This window comes from Tubulanus polymorphus, chromosome 8 (genome assembly GCF_964204645.1).
Source record: "Tubulanus polymorphus chromosome 8, tnTubPoly1.2, whole genome shotgun sequence".
NCBI lineage: Eukaryota > Metazoa > Nemertea > Palaeonemertea > Tubulaniformes > Tubulanidae > Tubulanus > Tubulanus polymorphus.
The window spans coordinates 12,133,762-12,155,509 of record NC_134032.1 but is presented as its reverse complement, the minus strand read 5'-3'; the positions used below and the strand labels follow the sequence as shown (position 1 = coordinate 12,155,509).

The following is a 21,748-nucleotide window of genomic DNA, read 5'->3' as shown; positions in this document are numbered from 1 at the left end:
TTTTAAGAAATTTCGGGAATTATGAGATTTGGCGATTGGGTAGATGGTACAGTCTTCGACTGGTCTAATTTTAAAAAAAATTGTCTACTTGTGACTTCGATTCACTTTTGCCTCTAAGCTGGTCTGCAACTTCATTGCCTCCATGGTTGAAGAAAGAGCTCTTCTGATGTCTGCTTCATCATGACTTAGCATATCGAGCATACTGAGCATATCGTGTAGCCAGCCAGCCCGGTCCTGGGGCCCGGTCTGGCTGTCACTTGATATCCTAGACTTGAGTCTGGGTTGAAGTAGACATTGTCATTTAAATAACTTATTCATGTTATTCTGTATGAATTACCCGTGTGTCTTGTATTTTCTTATTTTAAAATTTGTAAATGTATTGATTTTTTGAATTTTATCCCAGAATTTCAATGTAATAAGGATCAATAAAGTATTGAATTTAATTGTCACCTTATACACATGCCATCAGTGGACGCGGAGCCGTATATGACAGCTATACTATTATAAATTGCTAATCTCATGAAACGTCTCTGCATACGTCTAATATCGAACATATTTTCTAAAACATTTGAATATTGAAATTATTTTACACGTTTTTATATAGAGCGCTTGTAGCCGCCGATGAAATTCACGCCGGCCCAACTCAGATCGTAGATAGCTTCGTCATTCCACCGGCATCCCCATGTTAGGGTCTGACTTTTATATCAGACTTCCAAATCGTGTATACATCCGCCATTTAACCGAATAATCCGATTTACTTATCATTTCTATTTATCCCTGCCGCTCCTGATATAATCATACATCCTTTACTATTACAATGTCTTCTCATGATATTCAATGCGATATAACATTTCGACGTTCAAATAGAGGTCATTATATAATCACAGGAAGCCATCCTACATCTTTATCAATAATATTTTGCCAAATAGCTTGTATGTGTACACATAAACCTGTGACGTTTTGCACATCGATTTACGGTTGTCGTTTGTAAAATGACGCTGAATGGTTATCATTGTTTAGGTTTCATAATGGTTACGTTTTATAAGGCGTCAAAAAATACGCTTAGAAAGAATTTAGATTTTTCTGCAGGCTAAGAATTCAGATTTAGATGTGGAAAATGGTGGAGGCAATTGCCAATTTTACTCGGTCACGACTGATATGTATTCAATGCATCGAATAGCCACGGTTACAACGTACGACCGTCTAACCACACGGGAAATTGAATATTTTTGACAAATATTTTTGAAAGTTATTCGATAAAGATGTCGAATGTCTGATAGATGGTTTGTTTGTTAGTTTGTTCTTGCTTTACGTCGTTTGGATATCATAGATTACCAAGACTAACCATATTGGATTATTCATTTAACCTCACGACGGGACCATGGCATTTGTAGTGTTGCCTGCCATTAGATGAACCATGGATGAACCCAGTTCATTCAAGATCAAATGTTCATCGATCGTAAGAGATCAAGGCCACGTTCATGCCGGCCGCCCGATAAAAACGACCGACATTGTTTTCGGTTGTTACTTACCGCATTTTGATGATGACCGCTTCAAGCGCGTCTAGTTTTTGAAAACATCTATAAAAGCTTAGTTATATCTGCGGGTATAATACTTACCGCATGAATGAAATTCATCACTGGTCAATCGAGTTGTTTTACTGATGATTCTCTTTAAATGAACACTACTTTCAACCTACCCGATAGTTTTGTGCATCGAGCCTGCAGTCTGCATCTTCCGCAATTGTAGGACTTGCAGCCTTGAGTTCGCTGCCGCAGCTCAAGAGACGACGTATATCCACTACTCCACCTAAACACACGCGAGCATTCGTTATAGATTTTTACCTGCAAAATCTTTTATTTCCCAGGTTAAATGGCTTCTTTTTAATCTGGATATAAAGCCATGTTTATCGTTAGGTTAGTTGCAATTTTCCCTGCAGTCCAATTTTTAGGCAAAAGTTAGTAAAGTTAGTACTTGATTTCAATATTTTGTAGATAACTAGTGTGTTATTTTGCAAATTATATTGGAGAGTTTATTCTTGAATTGCAGCTTCCCTTGACCATCCTCCCTCAGTAGGTATTCGATCCTGATGGCATCGCTCAACTTGCAGCCACAGCACGAAACCCTGCCACACTAGTCCGAGTACGCAGGTACCGTACATGCGCAGGTTTGCCGCACAAAAACATACAGCGGCGACGATCACAGCCTTGTGGCGCTGTCGCAAAGAAGGATAACATGGAAAAGCCCTTGCTAAACTAAAATGGGATTTATGATTGGCTGTTAATGACATCATCGATAAGCTGCGCCTCAAGCTGTGAAATCAGGCTGAAAGATTTTGAACCGTGGCATTCTTGAAATGTTATCAGGTTCGAATCCGCCGGAATGATGGCTTTGCGACTCACCAAGAGTGAAGTGTACAGGAGACCAAGGTCCATCCTGGTTGACACCGGACTTCTGGGTCCTCCATATAGTACCCCGACACATTTCCTGTGGCCGCAACCGTTAGAAATTCTCGTTCCGGGCTTTTAGTTATGCATCCAATAATTGCCTGAATGAAAAGAACAGAAGTGGAGTTCGGGCCATCAGGGCTTTGAGTCAAATTGTACCTCAGAATTATGCAACTGGGTCGAGTAAGCTGAATTCACGCTGTAAACCCCCCCCCCCCCGTTTCAAAAAGTTAATCACTGGACTTTGGTTCAACCCTCGAAATATCGACGTAAACGAAGTTTTTGTTTCGTCTGCTACGGTGTCACGTGACGTACCCGTGTAGTTCCCGAGTTCCGCGCGTTGTTGACGGTACATGTCGGGAAACGACGTTTAAACAAGGCACCGTCGCACCTGTTCGAGCACCTGCAGCTTACCATCACCGTACCATACGGGCAGCTTACAGAACTGGGAGCGTCGTCATCTGGGAGCGAGTGATTACCGTAATAAACACTGACATTCCAACCTTGAATAGAAATAGATTTCAGACCGTCCCGAATCCTTTTTAAACCTTTTTACAAACTTGATGTCATAAACTCGACGTTTAACGATTTTATCTACAGAACCCGGAAAAGATGAACTTTCACGATTGAAAAATTCCCCTATGGCATCCAAAAGACCCTACCTAGACATCGGACTGTCGCTTTTAGATCTCCCTATGACATCATCCAAGTAACTAGGGACTATTCTATAATTCACGATGGTCTACATTAAATTTTCGGTCTACAGGGGTACGATATTCTCAAAATTACAGAACCCTTTTGTTGCATAAAAGTTAAATTCGATTTCTTTTTGGCTCAGGTTCATTTTCAATTATGCCTCTATCAAGTCAGCTTTAACTGAAAACTCTATAGAACTGAATTCCTGAGTTCCATAGCTTAACTCAGCCTTCAGTCTTCAGTCTTAAGTGTGGTCCATCTATCAATCGGCTTTATTTGGCTATAAAACCGAGCTTAAAAAGTAAGCCATTTTACTGTGCAAGTGGTCACTGGGGCCTGCTTAACAGAACGGCTTAACGTTTCATTACAGTTTCATTGAGTACTTATGTAATTATACGAAACTTGTGTAACTGGTCACACGCAGTTCATGATAAAAATCCTTACCTGTTAAATTGACACTTAGCGATGCTCCTTTTCGAAAAGCATTCCGCAAACACGACGCGGCGGCGAAATAAACCAACCAGTGAAAATAACACGCGCAAATCAAAAACACCGGCAAGTATAACTGTCTCATATTCATCAACGAAACCAAACTTTCTGGACGGTGCAACAAAAACCCTAAACGGGAGTTTTTGTTTTACGGACTCAGTGCAATTAAGGTAACTTGACAGAACTGCCTGTCCAATAAAGTTGTTGCTTCAAACCGCTGCTACTGGTATTAATCATTCATCATTATGCTATTGTCAGTGTATCGGAAAAGATAAATCGTTTGAAAAAAGGTAAAAAATATCGGGAGGAATTTAATCGTCATCGATGATCACCATAGAGCCGAAAACCTTCGCAAACAAAACTATATCATGAATATTCAACTTGCCAAAACCGCCAACGTGAACTACGCCTCAGCTGCGCGAGGATGCACCTGGAACCTTATTGCGAGTGTCCAACTCGAACCTTGTTGCGACTGTTTCCAAACCAATTAGCAAATTAGGCACGGGTCTGGGCCGAGGTTTTTGGTCAGGCCAAATACGGCCAATCAGACACGGGCCCAGTTGGAATCCGAATGAACGGTTGGGTCGAGCCAAAATCGCTGGTGTGATCATGGCTATAATGTTATCGGGTGAACGAACACCCGGAACGTGGTCGAGGCCGCATTTAGATAACGACGCTGACTCCCATTGTTTCCGGGTGTTACTTACCTATTCACCCCCCTCAATTCTTAATGACAGATTTCATATTTAACTAATTCAGCGCGTTTCTGTGTTCAGGGTTTAATTCGAATAAATCATCTTAATAACTGGACTTATAACTTATAAGTCCAGGATTTTGAACCGTGGCATTCTTGAAATGTTATCAGGTTCGAATCCGCCGGAATGATGGCCTTGCGACTCACCAAGAGTGTAGTGTACAGGAGATCAAGTTATCTAGTTAACTTTTTATCTTGTTTCACTATAGAGTGTCTATGTTAACTGAGCCGCCCTTGGCCAAATTTTCACAAAAGGTTTAATTATCTACCAGATTGTCTACTAAATCGATCTAATTTCTTCGTCAATTCAGTGTATCAATCGAATTAGGCGTTACTAGTGAAACTGTACCCTGGCACTTACGCGGAATTAAGTGTACATGAAACCAAGGTCCATCCAGGTTGACACCAAATTTTTGGGTTTTTCAAATAGCCGTATTTCAATGGAACTCCTGTGTCCTAAAATCTGGCAAGGGCCTAGTCTGATATCTCCTACACTTACGCTACCTCGTCCTCTAACCTTTACAATAGTCCATTCCCGTTTACAACAATTGTACCTCCATTTACCACAATAGTTACCCCGCATATAGATACTAACAGCTCTTCCCCACAAACTCCCACCTTCCGGGTGTTACTTACCGCAATTTGATGATGACCACTATGATGATATGGGGTTTAGTTTTAGAAACATCAATAAAAGCTTTGTTAGATGTTGAGGTATACTTACAGCATGAAAAAGGCACAGAAATTCACTACTTGATTTCGCCGATATTACTCCGCAAAATTCACCTACAACCTACCCGATAGTTTTGTGCACCGAGCCTGCAGTCTGCATCGCCCGCAATTGTAGGTCTGACAGCCTTGAATTTGCTGCTGAAGTTCGAGCGACGCACTCGGGTACTCATGACTCCACCTAGAAATATGTAATCATCAATTATATTTCAAGGCTCAATATCAATTTAGTTTATTTTCAATCGAATTAGGAGTTAATTCCTCTAGTGAAACTGTACCCTGGCACTTACGGGGAATGTAGTGCACACGAAACCAAGGTCCATCCAGGTTGACACCAAATTTTTGGGTTTTTCAAATAGCCGTATTTCAATGGAACTCCTGTGGCCTCCACTGTTATAAAGTCTCGCTCCGGACTTGCCGGTACACATCCAATAATTGCCTGAATGAAATGAAACACAAAATGATAGGGTTCATTACACGCGATCCATCAGGAGACAGGGTGGATGTAAGTTTGAATATCAGACTATACCCATGCAGATAATTCTAAGACTATGATTACATGCAAGATTAAGACTTTAAGTTTAAGCAAGTTTAAGATTTAAGACTTAAATTAAGACTTTAAGAAACCCATGAGTACCCCCTCGGAAAAATTATGTGAACGGCCTTTCGGATAATCTGCTAGTGTCAAGTGACGTACCTGAGTAGTTGCCGCCCTATAATTATTGGCGGCACATGTTTGAAAACGATTCGCGAACCTGGTGCCGTCGCAACTGTGCAAGCACCTGCAGCTAACCATCACCGTACCATTCGGGCAGCTCACTGAACTGGACTTGCCGTCTCCTCGGGGCGAGCGATCACCATAATAGACACTGACATTCCAACCTGTTCGAATAGACATTCAAGAGAAATATTTCTGACCGTCCCGAACTGCTGCTCCGTTATTCTTCAAATTAAGTCATCAAATCGTTTATAGATAACGGGCAACCCGCAACACCAGCTATCCCACCAGATGGCGTGACAAGCAATAGGTTTTTGCGTTGTCAAAATTAGTCAATTTTCAATGAACCTAAACTGGATTTTTAGACTCCCGAATCCATATATTATCACAGTACCCATCAAATGTAATATATACAATACATTCATTCTTCTTCTCAGGCATCGGTATAGTTTTCATCGATAATTGATTCATTTAAGAGTTCGGGAACCCCATTCAACTGTAGACCTGACGGTAAGGTTCCCCTAAATATGATGATTTTATTTACAGACCCTTCCAGAAGATCGAGTGTCATGGTTAAACCCCCCTTAAATTTCTTTTTAACCATTGCGTTTACCTTTGTCGGCCTATCGGAGAGAAGGAATTGTGAAAAATCATGGGACTCGCTGAGTGGTCATCCAGAATAAAAAATCTCTGTGGATTTGAACTGCCTAATTTCCACAGGGCTCTTCACACAAAAGAGTCAAATCGACAACACGGTGGAACTGGTTGAATTAAACTCACAGAATCAAGGAGTCTGTTTCAAGGGTTATCTTGTCAAGATAAAAACGACTTTTGTCAACGTTTCAACAACAGTATTGTATTTATAGATCGGGAGTCGTGAATCCTCACAGTTCTTGATAAGAATCCTTACCTGTCAAATCGACACTAAGCAATGCTCCATTTCGAAAAACGTTCGCCACATCACGCGACGCCGCAGCGAAATAAACCAACAAGTGAAAATAACACGCGTAAATTAAAAACACTGACATGACCGTCTCATATTATTCTTCAGCAAAACTACCAAACTTTCCGGATTGGCGCAAAAACAACAGGAGGAGTTTTTATGTTGCGACCCAATGCGCAGTATTCAAACCTTTATACAGAACTGAATGTTCGATAAAGTCTTTGCGTCAGAACGATGCTATTGGTATTGATTATATACATCCGCGCATTAGCTGTCAGAAAAACATATTGTATGTACGAAAAGTGAAATTATTACGGACCGGGATAATACCTTAGTCTTAACGTAAGCCGCGATCGTGCGGAGATGAATTGGCCTGGGCCAAATATGTCCGTACCAAATTGGTCCGTGTCTAATAAGAGTCAGTAGGCCTACAGCAGTTTGGACCTGCACCTCTAAGGCATTCTACAATCGGTATCTGCACCTCTTAGAAATTCTGCAACCCTCAGACATTCTACAGTGTGGACCTGCACCTCTAAGGACAGCATTCTGCAGTCGGTATCTGCACCTCTTAGAAATTCTGCAACCCTCAGACATTCTACAGTGTGGACCTGCACCTCTAAGGACAGCATTCTACAGTCGGTATCTGCATCCCTCAGACATTCTGAAGTCGAGTGAACCAAACCCTGTGTTAGAGATCTAGGCTCGAGTGTGATATGCGGCATTATAGCGCAATGTGTAGAATTCCTTTCGGAAGTTGAAAATAGATTCTCGATAGAACGTATTCTACAGCTGATGACAAGCGACACCCTACATACCAGGGCGATGACTCAACAGGACGGTTGATAGGGACCATACGAACCCCGGATTGGTGATGACTGTACAGGAATGTCGACAGTAGACACTTTACAAACCAGTTAGGTGGTGACAGTAAAGGACGGTTGACAGTAGACATCTAGTAGCGTAAGAGTTTTTTTATAGTGAAATAAAGAGTATAATAATGATTATATACTGGATTTATGAGAAGCAAAGAAAATTATGAATAAGAATAGCAATTAAAGGCAGATATCGTTGATAGGTTGACAGGTCGACACGTCAGCTCATCGTTTAATCAAGGTGTCGACTGTCAACGGTCATTTGCTGTTAACACTAGCCATAGAACGCACTGTTACTCAACACGCGAATTATAATGCCTTATACTGGACTATAGCCCCGAGATCTAGGCTTTGCAGGCCAAAATTGGTGCCTGCTATAACCAACATTGATATCGGTGATTACCTACCGCAAATGATGCGCGTTTAGTTTTAGCATGCACGAATTTAATGGTTAGTTAAATCGGGAGGTATACTTACCGCATAAAAAAGGCACAGATATTCACTACTTCTTGTCACACCTCCTACTAACTTTCGTTAAACCTACCCGAGGGTTTCGCGCACCGAGCTTGCAATTTGCATCTTCCACATTCGTAGGACTGGCAACCTTGAGTTTGCTGATGCGGTTCAAGAGACGCACTTGGGTAAATATCACTCCATCTAGAAATACGTGATCATTGATTATAAGATATCATCCGATTATTATTTGATGTTTGAAGAGTGACTATCAGAGCAAATAAAGAAATGTAAAGCTTACAACATTTATTGCCACGATGGCTTGTTAGTTCCCTAGTCACTAGGTGTTATGCACTTGACGTCACATCCGTCAAGATGCAAGCAAATCACAGTTAAAACTGTTATTAAACGGCCAATATACCACATTTAGACTAATACCTAAGAACTTATAAAGCTTACTTATTGAACCCGTTGCATCATTCAGGGTTTACTCGGGGTTACATCATACGGTTCAAATGAGTTTGTTTTAATTATGTGAGTTTTACTTTAAGAGTTCTTATTCAAATGGCAGAAATGAGAGCTGTATTGGGACCGTATTCACGAAGCACCCGTAAATCCAACGTGACACGCAACTTACGGGTACTTCGTGAATACGGCCCCTGGCACTTACAGAGAGTGAAGTGTACAGGAGACAACGGTCCACCCAGGCTGACAGCTAACTTTCGGGTCTTGCAAAAATTCATTTATCGTTGCTTCTCCAGTGGCTTCCACAGTTAAAAAGTCTCGCTCCAGACTTTTAGGTATACATTCAATGATTGCCTGAATGAAAAAAAGAACACAAACGGTGGGGTTCGTTACAGTCCACCAGGAGGAGGGTGGATACACGTATAAACTTCAGTCCACACACGGCTAACCGAATCTTCGATTACCCGCAAGGTCGACAGGCTATAATGAGACTGCCTTTAATATCGGCGTGAACGTGGATTTTGGATAGACGGCTTGTGTTACGTGACGTACCCGAGTCGTTCCCGGCGGATTGGTTCGGCCGTTATAGGCCGTACATGCCGAAGTGAACCTGGCGCCGTCGCACCTGTTCAAGCACCTGCAGTTAACCATCACCGTACCATCTGGACAGTTTACAGAACTCGGAGCGTCGTCTGCAGGGAGCGAGTGATTACCGTAATGAACACTGACATTCCAATCTGTTCAAATAGACATTTGAAAATCCCAATCAGTTCAAATATAGATCGTCCCGATGGTTGCTGCCCCATTTTTCCCCTATGACGTAATCAAATATTATGTAGATCCTGTCGTGTATTCCCCTACTAACATCATCGTTAATTCTAAATCTAAATCTAAAATAACCTTCTTGGAGATTGGTCTGTCGCTTGCAAATCTAATGATTTTGTTATGATCTACGATAGCCTCGGTTGTCAAAATTTGAATCCTCAGTAATTACTAGCTCATGTTCGATTGAGCCTCTCAACGTTAGATTAGAGACACAACTCTATGGAACTCGCAGGAACCCCTGTTTACTTAACTTAAGCCCGATGCATGCGACGCGGGGCCACACAGAAACAGCTTCACGGAGCCCAGTTGCAACTTATGTCCAAAAATTGCAGGAGGGTGGATACACGGGACGAAGATCTTAAACTGGTCCCTGAGGCCCGTTTCACATTTCATTACGACAGTTTCATTATTTCATTTCACCGAGTTCTATACGTTATTACGTGAAACGGTATTTATGAGAAAAAAAATCCTCACCTGTCAAATCGACACTAAGCGATGCTCCATTTCGAAAAACGTTCGTCACACGCGACGCTGAGGCGAAATAAACCAACCAGCGAAAATGAAACGCGCAAATAAGAAATACAGACGAACATAGCCGTCTCATATTTTTTTTTCTCTAAACATTCTGGAAGAGGCGCAATGACGTGGGATAAAGTTACTGATGCGTAAATGAACCAGCAGTAGCGGCTCAATGCAATATATTCCGAACTGACGGTTTCCAGACCTGACGTTTGAATAATTTACATACATATATTGTTAGTGCATTCATTTTAGAATAATATGATTGCATCATTTGAAAACTGTTCGATTATTTGCAGCAAATGGTATTTTCATCGGGTTGAAAAATGAAACCTACTGTGTCAGTTCAGCTGTGAGGGGTTCACCAAGAACACACTGTGGCTGTTCTATTCGCCGCTCTCCCACCACAGCTCTGGGTGGTTCACCAAGAACACACTGTGACTGTTCTATTCACTTCTCTTCCACCTCAGCTGTGAGGGGTTCACCAAGAACACACTGTGACTGTTCTATTCACTTCTCTTCCACCTCAGCTGTGAGGGGTTCACCAAGAACACACTGTGGCTGTTCTATTCACTTCTCTTCCACCTCAGCTGTGAGGGGTTCACCAAGAACACACTGTGGCTGTTCTATTCGCCGCTCTCCCACCACAGCTCTGGGTGGTTCACCAAGAACACACTGTGACTGTTCTATTCACTTCTCTTCCACCTCAGCTGTGAGGGGTTCACCAAGAACACACCGTGACTGTTCCATTAGCTTATCTATACATAGATTTTAATTCTTGACAAATATAATTCGTTTCTAATCTCTTAAATTCTGTATATAGTGGGTTTTAAACTTATTGTCAGTTCTCCACGTCAGCGTGGCTATTCTACATTGTCCTTTTTGCAAGTCTTATGACATAGTCTAAGCTTAGTACTGAATTTCAACTGGAACACTGCATCTCCCACCACAGCCATGGGTGGCTCACCAAGAACACACTGAGTCTGTTCTACCATGGACGTATAAACTATAGTTTATATGTCCATGGTTCTACTGGCTGCTCTCCCTCCCTTCCACAGAGGGTTCACCATGAACACACTGTGACTGCTCTACTCCCTGCTCTCCCACCACAGCTGCTGTAAGGGGATGAAGTTTGTGAAGAACTTTCGGTATAATTGTCTCGAAAGGAGTTCTGAAGGTTTTCGAAAGTTTACTGATGAAAATGTCCAATGTCTGCTGTTTGTCTTTGATTAGAATTTTTCGTATGACGTCTATCCCACAAATAAATATTGGCTACTAATATTCTTTTTTTCGTGTGATGGTGAAATGATATTAGTACGTTGAAGTGTCGTGTGGTTGTGTTCTTTCTGCGTTGATGCCTAGACCCACCCTCAAATATTATGCAGCCTAGAGTTTCGCCTCCCAGACATTCTGCAGCCCGATACTGCCCCTTCTTCCTCGTTTCGTGAAGTCTGGGCGATCATTTGAGTATTTCCAATGTCTGTTCTTCATTTTGAATTAAAAAATAACTCGTAAACATCTCCATCCTGAACACAAATGTGAAGTGTGGACTGCCGCGATGGGATGACCAACGCACGTGGCAAAGCAGATCACATCGAAAACGTTTTTTTTCCTTGCCGTGTGCGCTGGGCATTTTTGATTAGAATGTAATTCGTATCAGATCTCTAAACCTGCAGGACGATTTTCTCCCGCTCTATATCGACCTTCGCTATACCTACCACAATTGGTTCGACGAAACTTAAAACTTCATCTTGAGTTTTTAATTCACTTGAAAACATCGATAGAAATCTAAAAATTCGTTTTATCACCACTTACCACATAGTCATAGCACCGGAAGCCATTAGTGATCGTACGTATACTGACGTAGCTATTGAAATGCGTTCAACCAACTTCAATTTTAAACCTACCCACTTGTTTCGTGCATCGAGCCTGCAGTTTGCATTTTTCACAACTGTAGGACTGGCAATAGTCAGTTTCCGGTTGCAGTTCGAGAGACGCGCTTTCGTACTTATTGCTCTGCCTAGTAAAAAAAAAACGTGGTACCTTTGAATTTACTGAATAAAGCCACGTGCACGTGAAGCCTTTCACCAGACGCCAGAGCTCACCCTTTAGGCTTGTTCGGTGACCATTTCACGTATTGTGTAAGATATTACAAATCAAATGTGGAAGACAAAAGTTATTAATATCAATAAAGTTATCTGCTTTCAATATAGAGAGAATCTCAAACTAACAAGACGAGAAATATGAGGTCCGAAACATTTCCTAATCATAATAATAATAATAACTTATAATTTATTGATTCGACATTTCGATTATAACCCAATAGTAATTAACTTCAAACCAAAATTATTTGGTTTACGTACGGAGTCATTATTGAACAAGAAACCACGGTCCATCCCGTCGGGCACTGCATCGATGGGTTTTTCGAGTTCGAGTCACCGACATCACCCATCGTCAAAAATTCTAGTCCTGGACTTTCATTTATACACTCAATAATCGCCTGTAATAAATAATAAACCCTTTTATCAGACAGTGGGATTGGTAAAGGTCCATCGGAAAAAGGGGGGTCTATGCAAAGTTAAAAGTTTGGCCAATCAGGTGGGAGTATCCCGTCAAATCAGCTGGCATTCGGACTGTTCTAGGAGTAACCCGTCAGATCAGCTGGCATTCGGACTGTTCTAGGAGTAACCCGTCAGATCAGCTGGCATTCGGACTGTTCTAGGAGTAACCCGTCAGATCAGCTGGCATTCGGACTGTTCTAGGAGTAACCCGTCAGATCAGCTGGCATTCGGACTGTTCTAGGGGTAACCCGTCAGATCAGCTGGTATTCGGACTGTTTGGGGTTCGTCATGTCAACCGGTATTCAGACTGTTGGGGGCGTTATCCGTCAGATCAGCTGACAGATCGTCTGGAAAGCGTGACGCACCTGTGTAGTTAGCTTGCCGAACAGAATGAAAGCGCTGTAGGCGGTACAAGTCGAAGCGTTGTTGCTCGCGAACATGGCTCCATCGCACTTGTTCGGCGCGCACCTGCAGCTAACCATCACCGTTCCATTCGGGCAGCTCACAGAACTGGTAGAGTCATCAGCTTGTCCCGATATATCACCATAATGAACGATGACATTCCAACCTGTTCAAATGCAAGTTTCGAAGAATAAGTCAGACCGTCGAATTGATCCATGACGTCACTCATGAAATCGAACGAAACACCACGAATGATTCCCTTATGACATCATCGACCGTCGTTATGATCGACCGGGCTTTTGAAATCAAGAAATAATCATCAGGCTATTTTATGACGATTTATGCTACAGAAAACATTGTGTAAGTCGAATGTTATGGGACCAAGAAAAATTATCCGCCTTTTTCCGAAACTACGACTTCAGAATTAATTTCTACAAACGGAAACACAAGATCAACAACTACAAGAAATGATTTTAAAACACTGAAATATTTCGGGTGTAATTTTCTATTCTAATACACTAACCACAACCAGACCGTTAACATATACTGCAATGGGAGGAAAGGCGTCGCCAGGGGGGTTCGGGGGTGCGAACGAGCCCCCTTTTTCGGCTAGGTTTCTTCATTTTTTACTACATAGTTTTGTAAACAGCTTAATACTATTTGTGAAGATATACATATTTAATAAAACAAACATGCAATGGTAGTTGTAATTTGTTTCTCTTCGTGGTTCTCGTGTTTTTTCCACAAGGTAATAACTCAAGGTGGCGGGAAAACGCTTTAAATCGCTCCTAATTTTCAAAATTGTCTTGGTGTTGGACCCCAAACCCCCCGTGGGGACTTCGGACCTTCCGTTCTCGTCAAAGGCAACTTCGCTGCCTTACTAGATTCGCCAAGTTGCCGATATTCGAACCCCCTCCCCCCTAAAAAAATCCTGGCGACGCCTATGGAATATATTGGAACATCCATTATAGATATGAAGTTTGTTACAATTTCTTGCGGAAATAAACTAAACTAAAAAAGATATAACCCTCCGACTTTTGGTGAGTGTTTCAATTGAATCCGGCGTTATGTCGATGTGATATGGAGGAAAAGTCGCGCAGTGAAATGGACCCCAGTCATTGACAAAAAACTCACTTTTCAAATCGATGCTCAGCGAAGCTCCATTTTGAAAAACTTTCGTCACACTCAAAGCTGCGGCGATATCGGTCAACCAGCGAAAATAAAACGCACAAATAATAAACGGCGACAAATATAACTGTCTCATATTTTTCGCCAAAACCAAACTTTTTTGAATCTGCGCAACACCGGAAACAACTATATCTGATAAGTTGAATCAGAGACTGAATGATATGAAGAGAGACTGTTTTGACAAATCTCATTATGCCAGACTGACATTTCACGGGTATCAATAATTCATCACGTGTAGCTTAAGAATAATAGATAAAATCATTTAGAAAAAAGTATCTAATCAATTAGCACAATCGTGTTTATTGTCGTTGCAGTTATAAAGAAATTATTACCGTGGTTTCAACACGAAAACGGAAAATATTCCGTGAATATTCAATTGAATATATGCAAACAAACTACACGCGTATGACATGCTCATCCACTGCAGGCGGTTCGACGGCTAAACCATTGTAAATGTTCGCTAAACAATCCAACTATAAGCGATGAAAGTTTCACGATTTTTTCATATCATTGATATATCTTCAGAGAAAAAACTTCCACTTAATATCTCCGACACCGAGCAAGATTCGTCTTTCGGTTTATCCGCCGTCTATTTCTCATTTACCTGTAAACTAATATACAATAGTAGCGAAAGCTTGTATCTTTGATAAAACTAGTTAACCTAAAGTACTTTTTGCCTATCTACGTTTTAGACAATAAAATACAGTTGGTAATGCTTTTACATATTACTGTAGCATAAGCTTGTATCTTTAGATGAAGCTTGTTAAGTACTATCAGTCTCTACGACACCAGGTTAACAAGGTTCCTCTGCAATTTCTACGTCGTCTTTGTAACCTGTTCTTCCAATAGATGCGACGGGAGGACTTAAACGTAGAACTTGCTAGTAGGTGTGTTTTCTCAAAATCCTCCCCACCCCCTAGTAACTCGCCGCTACTTTCTTACGTAAGACGGGAGTTTGCCGTCAACCAGTCTCTACTCGCTGAACCAGATATTGGTGCATCAAATGTAATATCAGGCTCGATAGTATATCGGTGATTATGACGCGTCTAATGTGTTGCTGGTTTTGACAAGCATGTTCTATCGTTTTGTGTTGTCGTACAAATTTCATTTTTCAATTGTCAACAAAGATTCGTCCCCTACTTGAAGTCTTATGGTAAATCCAAGGTGTTTTTTTTAATCACGACGATTTGGCTTCCCAGCCCCACCGTGAGATGGACGAAAACCATTTCGAATATTGTATCCGTAGCGAATAAAACGAGCAAAACCAAGAAATCTGACGAACACATTATCGCTAATTCTATCTTTAATTTTCTTTTTACAATTTACAAACAAAACAAGTTTCACAAGCTTCACAATTTCATTCGGTCTTATATTTTTTGAAAGAACCCGGATGCACGCGGTTCAAAGACCCATGAAAAACAATCCCAATGTTAAAACCGAATACTGAAACTCATCATCATTCACCAGCACGCTCGCAGCACTCCGGGTAGTTTATTATAGTCCGCTAGGTGGCGCCACACGATACGGCTGACCCTCCATTTACGCAGGTTACCGCGTCGACGCGACGTTAAAACGCACCGGTTGCGACATCGATGTAAATTCGTATCGCGAGGCATCGCGTCGATTTCCAGATCGGCGATTTCCTGTAAACAAGAGATACGATGTTCAAATGAGAAAGAAATAGATCAGAGGAAATAAAATTCATCATTTCAGTCTGTACCAATCAGGGTTTTAAATTATGCAGGTATCAATTTGCAACCCCCTCAAACATTCCACGTTTCATCATAGCCATTCTTTATAATTTATAAACAGACATGAATCATATATCCACAGGGGCTTGTATTTGAAGTTCGGGGGCGAATCGTAGCTAGGATCATCCAGTATCCCAGCAACTACTTTGTATGGATATAAAAAGACTAAACCTGTCTGTAGTTGATGGAAAATATTGCAGGATCTAAGCCGATCCCCTGAGTATTTATGAGCGCATTTTCAAAAACTGAACATGCACGCATGTCACATATAATATTCAGGACTTCATCGGAGATATTTTTAATCGAAAATGAACTACAGACAATACAGAATCTTACAGTCACTCTATTGGCACAATTCCAAAAAATTGATCTTATTAAATTTGTAATCAGCACTCCAACTGAGACATTCAATATGAACGAAATGAAAAAGCAAATGACTGCAAATGGACAATTTAATTTTTTTGAAATTATTCTTAATCAAACCTGTCTCAGATGAAGGGTACTGAACAAATGTTATTAATGTGGACGACCAGTTCTTGAAAGTGTGCAGATAAAATGTCTAATGTCTGGTGTTTGTTAATGTAGTTCATTTTGAATAAAAAATGTCTGAGATGAAGAACTGTACACATGTGAAGTGTTAGGCTAAACAAAATTGATACCTTGTTTCTCCGCTCTGCTAAGCTTAAATTTTGACCCGGCCGGCCGCCTATCTACCCTATACATTACTCTTTTTAAAATCGTGATCAATTTTACCATAACAGACCCGGCCACTATAGGAATGAACTGTTTATAAATTTTATCATATTTTACAAAAATGACCCGGCCGCTGCGGAGAAACAAGGTATCATTTTTGTTTAGCCTTATTGATCAATTTTTGAAAGTGTGCTGATGAAATGTCTAATGTCTGATGTTCGTGGTTTATTTCCGATCGAAAATTTCTCACAGGGTCAGATCTAGGCCAAAGTGGGTGCAAGGTCCAGACTCAGGAAGGTACAGGGTCTAGGCTGCTGATTATTCCAGCCCTGCAAGTGGATATTATAATCGAAAATTTTTACGCACCCGTATTTCCGGGGGTAGAATACTATTTTTTCTCACGGCGTTCAATCTCATGCGGGTCTTCGAATGTTTCTCGACCATGCCGCGTTTTTTGACGTCTTTCACCATTTGCCAGTTCACCCAACCGTACGTGTTACGAGTGAATACCGGTTGTAACATGGCGCCCGCGGTCGACGACGTCGCGCCGCTCGTCACCCGGTTCATCAGCGTATCAGATGTGATACATGTCTGGAAATAATCAGAAATTGAAGAAAAATGATTGAAGTATCTTCATAAATCTAGATTCTTCTTAAAATTGAAAATTGAATTCTCCAAAATCGGGTATTCTCGATGAAAAATGGGAAAATCTATGATTATCAAAATCACATTCACAGCGACTGTGCTGGGTGAACTGAAACCATGCACAGCCCCAGGGCTCATTAAGTGAATAGGAGCATCTCGTCCAACATTTATTCAATAAGCCAGTGCAATGAGGCGGTTCAATGATTCGATTAAAATCAATGGCCAGTCAGTAGTGGGCCGTCTTGTGTCAGTAAGTAATTTGAACTGAAGAAGTCGAAGAGTGAAGGACCGGTAATAAAACCGTTGGCGTTGTTGGTTCAAATTAAGATCAAATTCTTCCTCCGATTTGTCTATTCGGGCCCATGAGATCAACTATCTCAGATGCCCCAATACGTAATGCGCTGGAAATCGTTCCGCTGAATAGTAATTACCTGCGAGGTACGTAGAAAACTAGATTTAAAAGCTCCGAAATATTGACAAATTTTCGCCATGGGCGCTGCCATCTTGCTTTTTTTGAGGTGAGATGGCGCCACGGTACGGTTTTGTGGCTGTCATTAAAATCGCGGCGATGGACTGGCAACCGGGGATTAGTGACCACCAACAAGCACTTCCACATTCCTTAATAGTCGATCTTGCAAGTAAGGCTATTTCAATCATATCAGTACCAATCAATAATTTTCTCATCAATTTACCTGGCTAAAACACAATTCATTTCGGCTTGGCGTGCTCGCTTGCCCGAAAGCTATTAGTCTTTATATGAGGGATGAGAGTCTCTCCTGAGTCTCCGGAATTTCCCAGCGGATTGCCGACAATATAATAAATATTTCTTTATCAATACATTCATTATTTGCCGTCGTATTGAGTATTGAATAGTTATCTAACACGCCTCGTTCAATCATGCTTCCTCATTACTCAGTGGGGAACCGAATTGGCGTAAATTAACCATTGAACTTAATTTTCATCCTGTTATTGAACTATTGAGAGAATAGTTCACGCCTTGCTCAGTTATGCTTTATCGCCACCAGTGCCGTCCGTTGGGGCCGGTGGTTAGGGTAGGCTACCAGCCGTAGATAACCTTGAACTTAATTATCTTCCTTAGTTTTAATAGAACTTCGGCCAACAAGCAGCTTTTCTGAACCCCTAATACCTATCAATCAGATTTAGTCAGCCTTTGAAGTAGAATTGAGGCCCTATCCAAACAATTTTTCGACAGAGGGAAATAGGCTAAATTCACAGCCTGCTACTATCTAAAGTTAAGTCTTGCTAGAATTCAGAATGTTAAGCCCGACGCGCACGACTGAAGGGAAGCACGAAAACACAGAATCACGGAACAAAACATGGCTGACTCAGAACTCGAATCGACAAAACTCCGAAACATCAAATCATACAAAACGCTCGGAGAAATATGTTTCCGCGTCCTGTTTCCGTGTTTCCCAGCGTCGTGTGCGTTGTTCATATAGCTAAGATGTCACTACATCAGAGGCTGACTTTTTTTAACCGTCCTTCGGGAGAAATCCTTGACCTTACTATATGCTTCCACGACGTTTTAAGCGTAAAGTTCTGTACTTAATAATAATAATATCTATTTCTTATATACCGCGCTCCGTATACATTTCAGCGCGGTTTACAAATATACAAGGCTTTAAAAACAAATTAGAACAGTCAATTAAAATATTGCCTGAAAAGAAAAGTTTTCGGCTCAGTTTTAAAAGTAACTACGTCGCTGCAGGATCTTATTCTAAAAGGTAAAGCATTCCATAAGATTGAAGCTGCTGAGGCAAAGGCGCGGTGGCCGTAAAATTGGGTATAAAATGAGACAGAATTTAGTAAAATCGTGTTAGTGGATCGTAGGGATCTGTAGGAGTATATAATGTGTATTCCGAGAAAAGCAACCGAAAGGGGATTAACTTTCTAAAGATACGTAGAAAGGCTCCGGAATTGTAACTTTTACGCCTATGCGCGACAATTTAGAAAGGTGTTTTCAAAAGTTTGACTTCTGCCATCGTCACCAACAAGAATAACCGAGCTACGTTGATGGTCGGTAAATTTGAAGTTAATGATTGATGTATTCCGCATTCGTTTGGCTACGGGCGGGAGTATCAGAGGCCGAATCGCCGGGTAACAGCAATTCATCAAACCAAACGGAAATGAGTTATTTGACTGGCGTAATTATCTCTGCAGATCGGAGCAGGCGACAGCAAGATGACGACTGGTCGAGATTTAGGAATTCCTCACTGGAGACTTACTGCGGCTATTATTCATCACACGTTCTCTACTCTCACACTTACGTAACTGCGTTGCGGGAGCGGGTCATCCTCCCCCTGGCAGGGATTCGAACCTGATGGCATCGCTAGACTCAGCCACGGCACGAACCCTGCCACACTAGACCGAGTTTGCAGCTACACCGCGCAGCTTAGATGATGTCATTATAGGCCAATCCGATTTCCCGTTTCATTTTAGCCAGGGCTTTTCCATGTATAGTTCTTTCCTGAAATTTCGGCGATTATGCAACGAGCAATCAGATTTGGTGCCGCAAGTTTTGCGCGATAAACCTGCGCATGTACCTGCGCACCCGGTCTATTGTAGTGTAGCAGGGTTACGTGCCGTGGGGTGGGTTTAGCGATGCCATCAGGTTCGAATCCCTGCGGGGACGAGGGTCCGGGGACACTATATAGTCCGAATTTCGATGGCCCGGGACAGGTTGCTCAACAGTTGGTTGAAGTGGACTAATGGTATTTATCCACCAGTTGCAGAGCGACACCAGGACTCTTATAGAATTAATATTCTTATAGAATGATGGCGTCGCAGTGATTAGAAATAGAAATTCGAATCTGTGAAACTAACTACCGAGTCCAGTTTTAAAGAGTAACATTTTTAATTGATATCATTTTCACTGAATTATACGTATCCACATCAACTTGTGAAACTTGAGATAATGGATGTCCTGAGAATTCATTTATCTTTGGGCGTGTGTCATTTCGACTTAATGTAAAATTATCAATTATTTAGGCGTGTACTCTTTGAAATTACGTACAATAGGCTAATTATAGATTTCCTTAATGAGACTGCACGTCAGTTCAAGGCTCGGTTCAATATTCTGTGTTATTATGACAATAATTATATAGATTTGGGCTTTCACTTGGACTGTTCACACATGTTTACAATTGGGTGGTTTAATTTGACTCTGTACCCAGTTTTACAGTTGTACAGGTTTAATTTTACTGTGGATCCAGTTCCACAGTTGTGTGGGTTTAATTTGATTCTGGACTCAATTCCATAGTTATGGTGGTTTAATTTCACTGTGGATCCAGTTCCCGCACAGTTGAGTTGGTTTAATATCACCCTGGGCCCAATTGAGTTGAGTGAGCTTTAACTTAAGGGCCTGATTCTAATTTATGTGAGTTTTGTTTGGACTCTAAATTCAGTTCAACAATGTGAAAGACAGATTGCTCTGTGAAAGCTAAACCAGGCGTGTACAACCCTATAAACATATAGTCAAGATGATATGATTCCTACGGAAACATGTATCGAAATTTCCTTATTTGGTCAGCTTGTGGCTAGTTTGAGGCAGGTAAAGAGTAACGAGAGTTAACTCCTCGGGGGTTCAGAGTTAATTAGCAAACACGCAGGATACCACGCGCTATAGTTAAGTCCCCGACCGTCTGCAAATGAAACTTTCTCCAAACACGGAGTATTGAGCCTCATTAGAACTGGTTCTCACTTGATTTTCCGGTTTAAAGCGCGACGATTATAATCATTTCGACGAGTTTTTCGCCGAGCGCGCGCCACCGATCCGGATCTCAACGAAATAAGTCGTATCTCTCAGGAGTACGCTCAATTCGCAGTGGTGCCGTTTATGCGACACCAGCACGCCGTCTAATTCGCAATTACGGACGCCAACTCCGTCTAAACAATCGAGTTTTTATCGTTTTATGGCGTCTGATGATCGCCCAACAACGACGGCGCACGGACTTTATATCGAACTCTCTGAAGTCGGATCTTTTTTTGCGTAAAAAGATGACCAATTACCTGGAAGATTTTGTTGCCGGATGAAAGTTCTGAGGCGGTTTTCTAATTCTGCATTTGACGTGTTGCTTGGCAAATCGGATACCGGACTGCTGTATCGTATGACGTCGGTTTAGCGATACGTGTGCGGGTGGACAATTTCTTGGAACTATATACGTCGATGTTCAGTCAAGCAAAACGGGTCAAAGCCGGTTTCCATTGGCTAGAGCGGAACAATACATGACCATGTATAGATATATCTCTCATCGCTACTTGTCTACACTTCTATGTCGCGCGAGTTGAAACCGAGGAGGGCATCAATTTGATTCAGGAAATATCAACATGAGGTTCAACCCAGCAAAAAGGTTAACCGTCTATGGTTATCATAAAACTTTATAGGATTTATTCGTCCCGGAGCTTTACTAAACTGGATTCTACGCTTGGGTCGAATTTTGTACGATTTGTGTATTTTGCCGAACTTGCTGTGTTTTACCACGGACTCCGAGTAGATAACTGCGGGTAAAGAATTGACTTCGAGAAAGCTTAATTCATCTTCGACTCGCTGCGATCTAGTCTAACGCTTCAAACGGGTG

The 21,748-nt window shown here is 41.5% G+C and overlaps 1 protein-coding gene across 1 annotated transcript; it reads right to left on the bottom strand.

Moving 5' to 3' along the window:
- Positions 1–15,353: 15,353 nt before the first annotated feature.
- On the bottom strand, positions 15,354–17,662 carry LOC141910000 (small ribosomal subunit protein uS14m-like). The gene is made up of 3 exons (XM_074800690.1): positions 17,582–17,662; positions 16,872–17,096; positions 15,354–15,704 (listed from the first exon to the last, which is right to left on the bottom strand). Exons 1-3 carry the CDS (start codon positions 17,651–17,653, stop codon positions 15,522–15,524), a joined length of 480 nt encoding a protein of 159 aa, XP_074656791.1. The 5' UTR covers positions 17,654–17,662; the 3' UTR covers positions 15,354–15,521.
- Between the last annotated feature and the right edge of the window lie 4,086 nt (positions 17,663–21,748).

Coding starts and splice junctions, on each gene's coding strand:
- LOC141910000 (XM_074800690.1), bottom strand. CDS start 17,653: ATGGCAGCGCCCATGGCGAAAATTTGTCAATATTTCGGAGCTTTTAAA. Junction 17,097..17,581: donor GTTTTCTACGTACCTCGCAG/GTAATTACTATT, acceptor GATTATTTCCAG/ACATGTATCACATCTGATAC. Junction 15,705..16,871: donor TTCTACCCCCGGAAATACGG/GTGCGTAAAAAT, acceptor TCTTGTTTACAG/GAAATCGCCGATCTGGAAAT.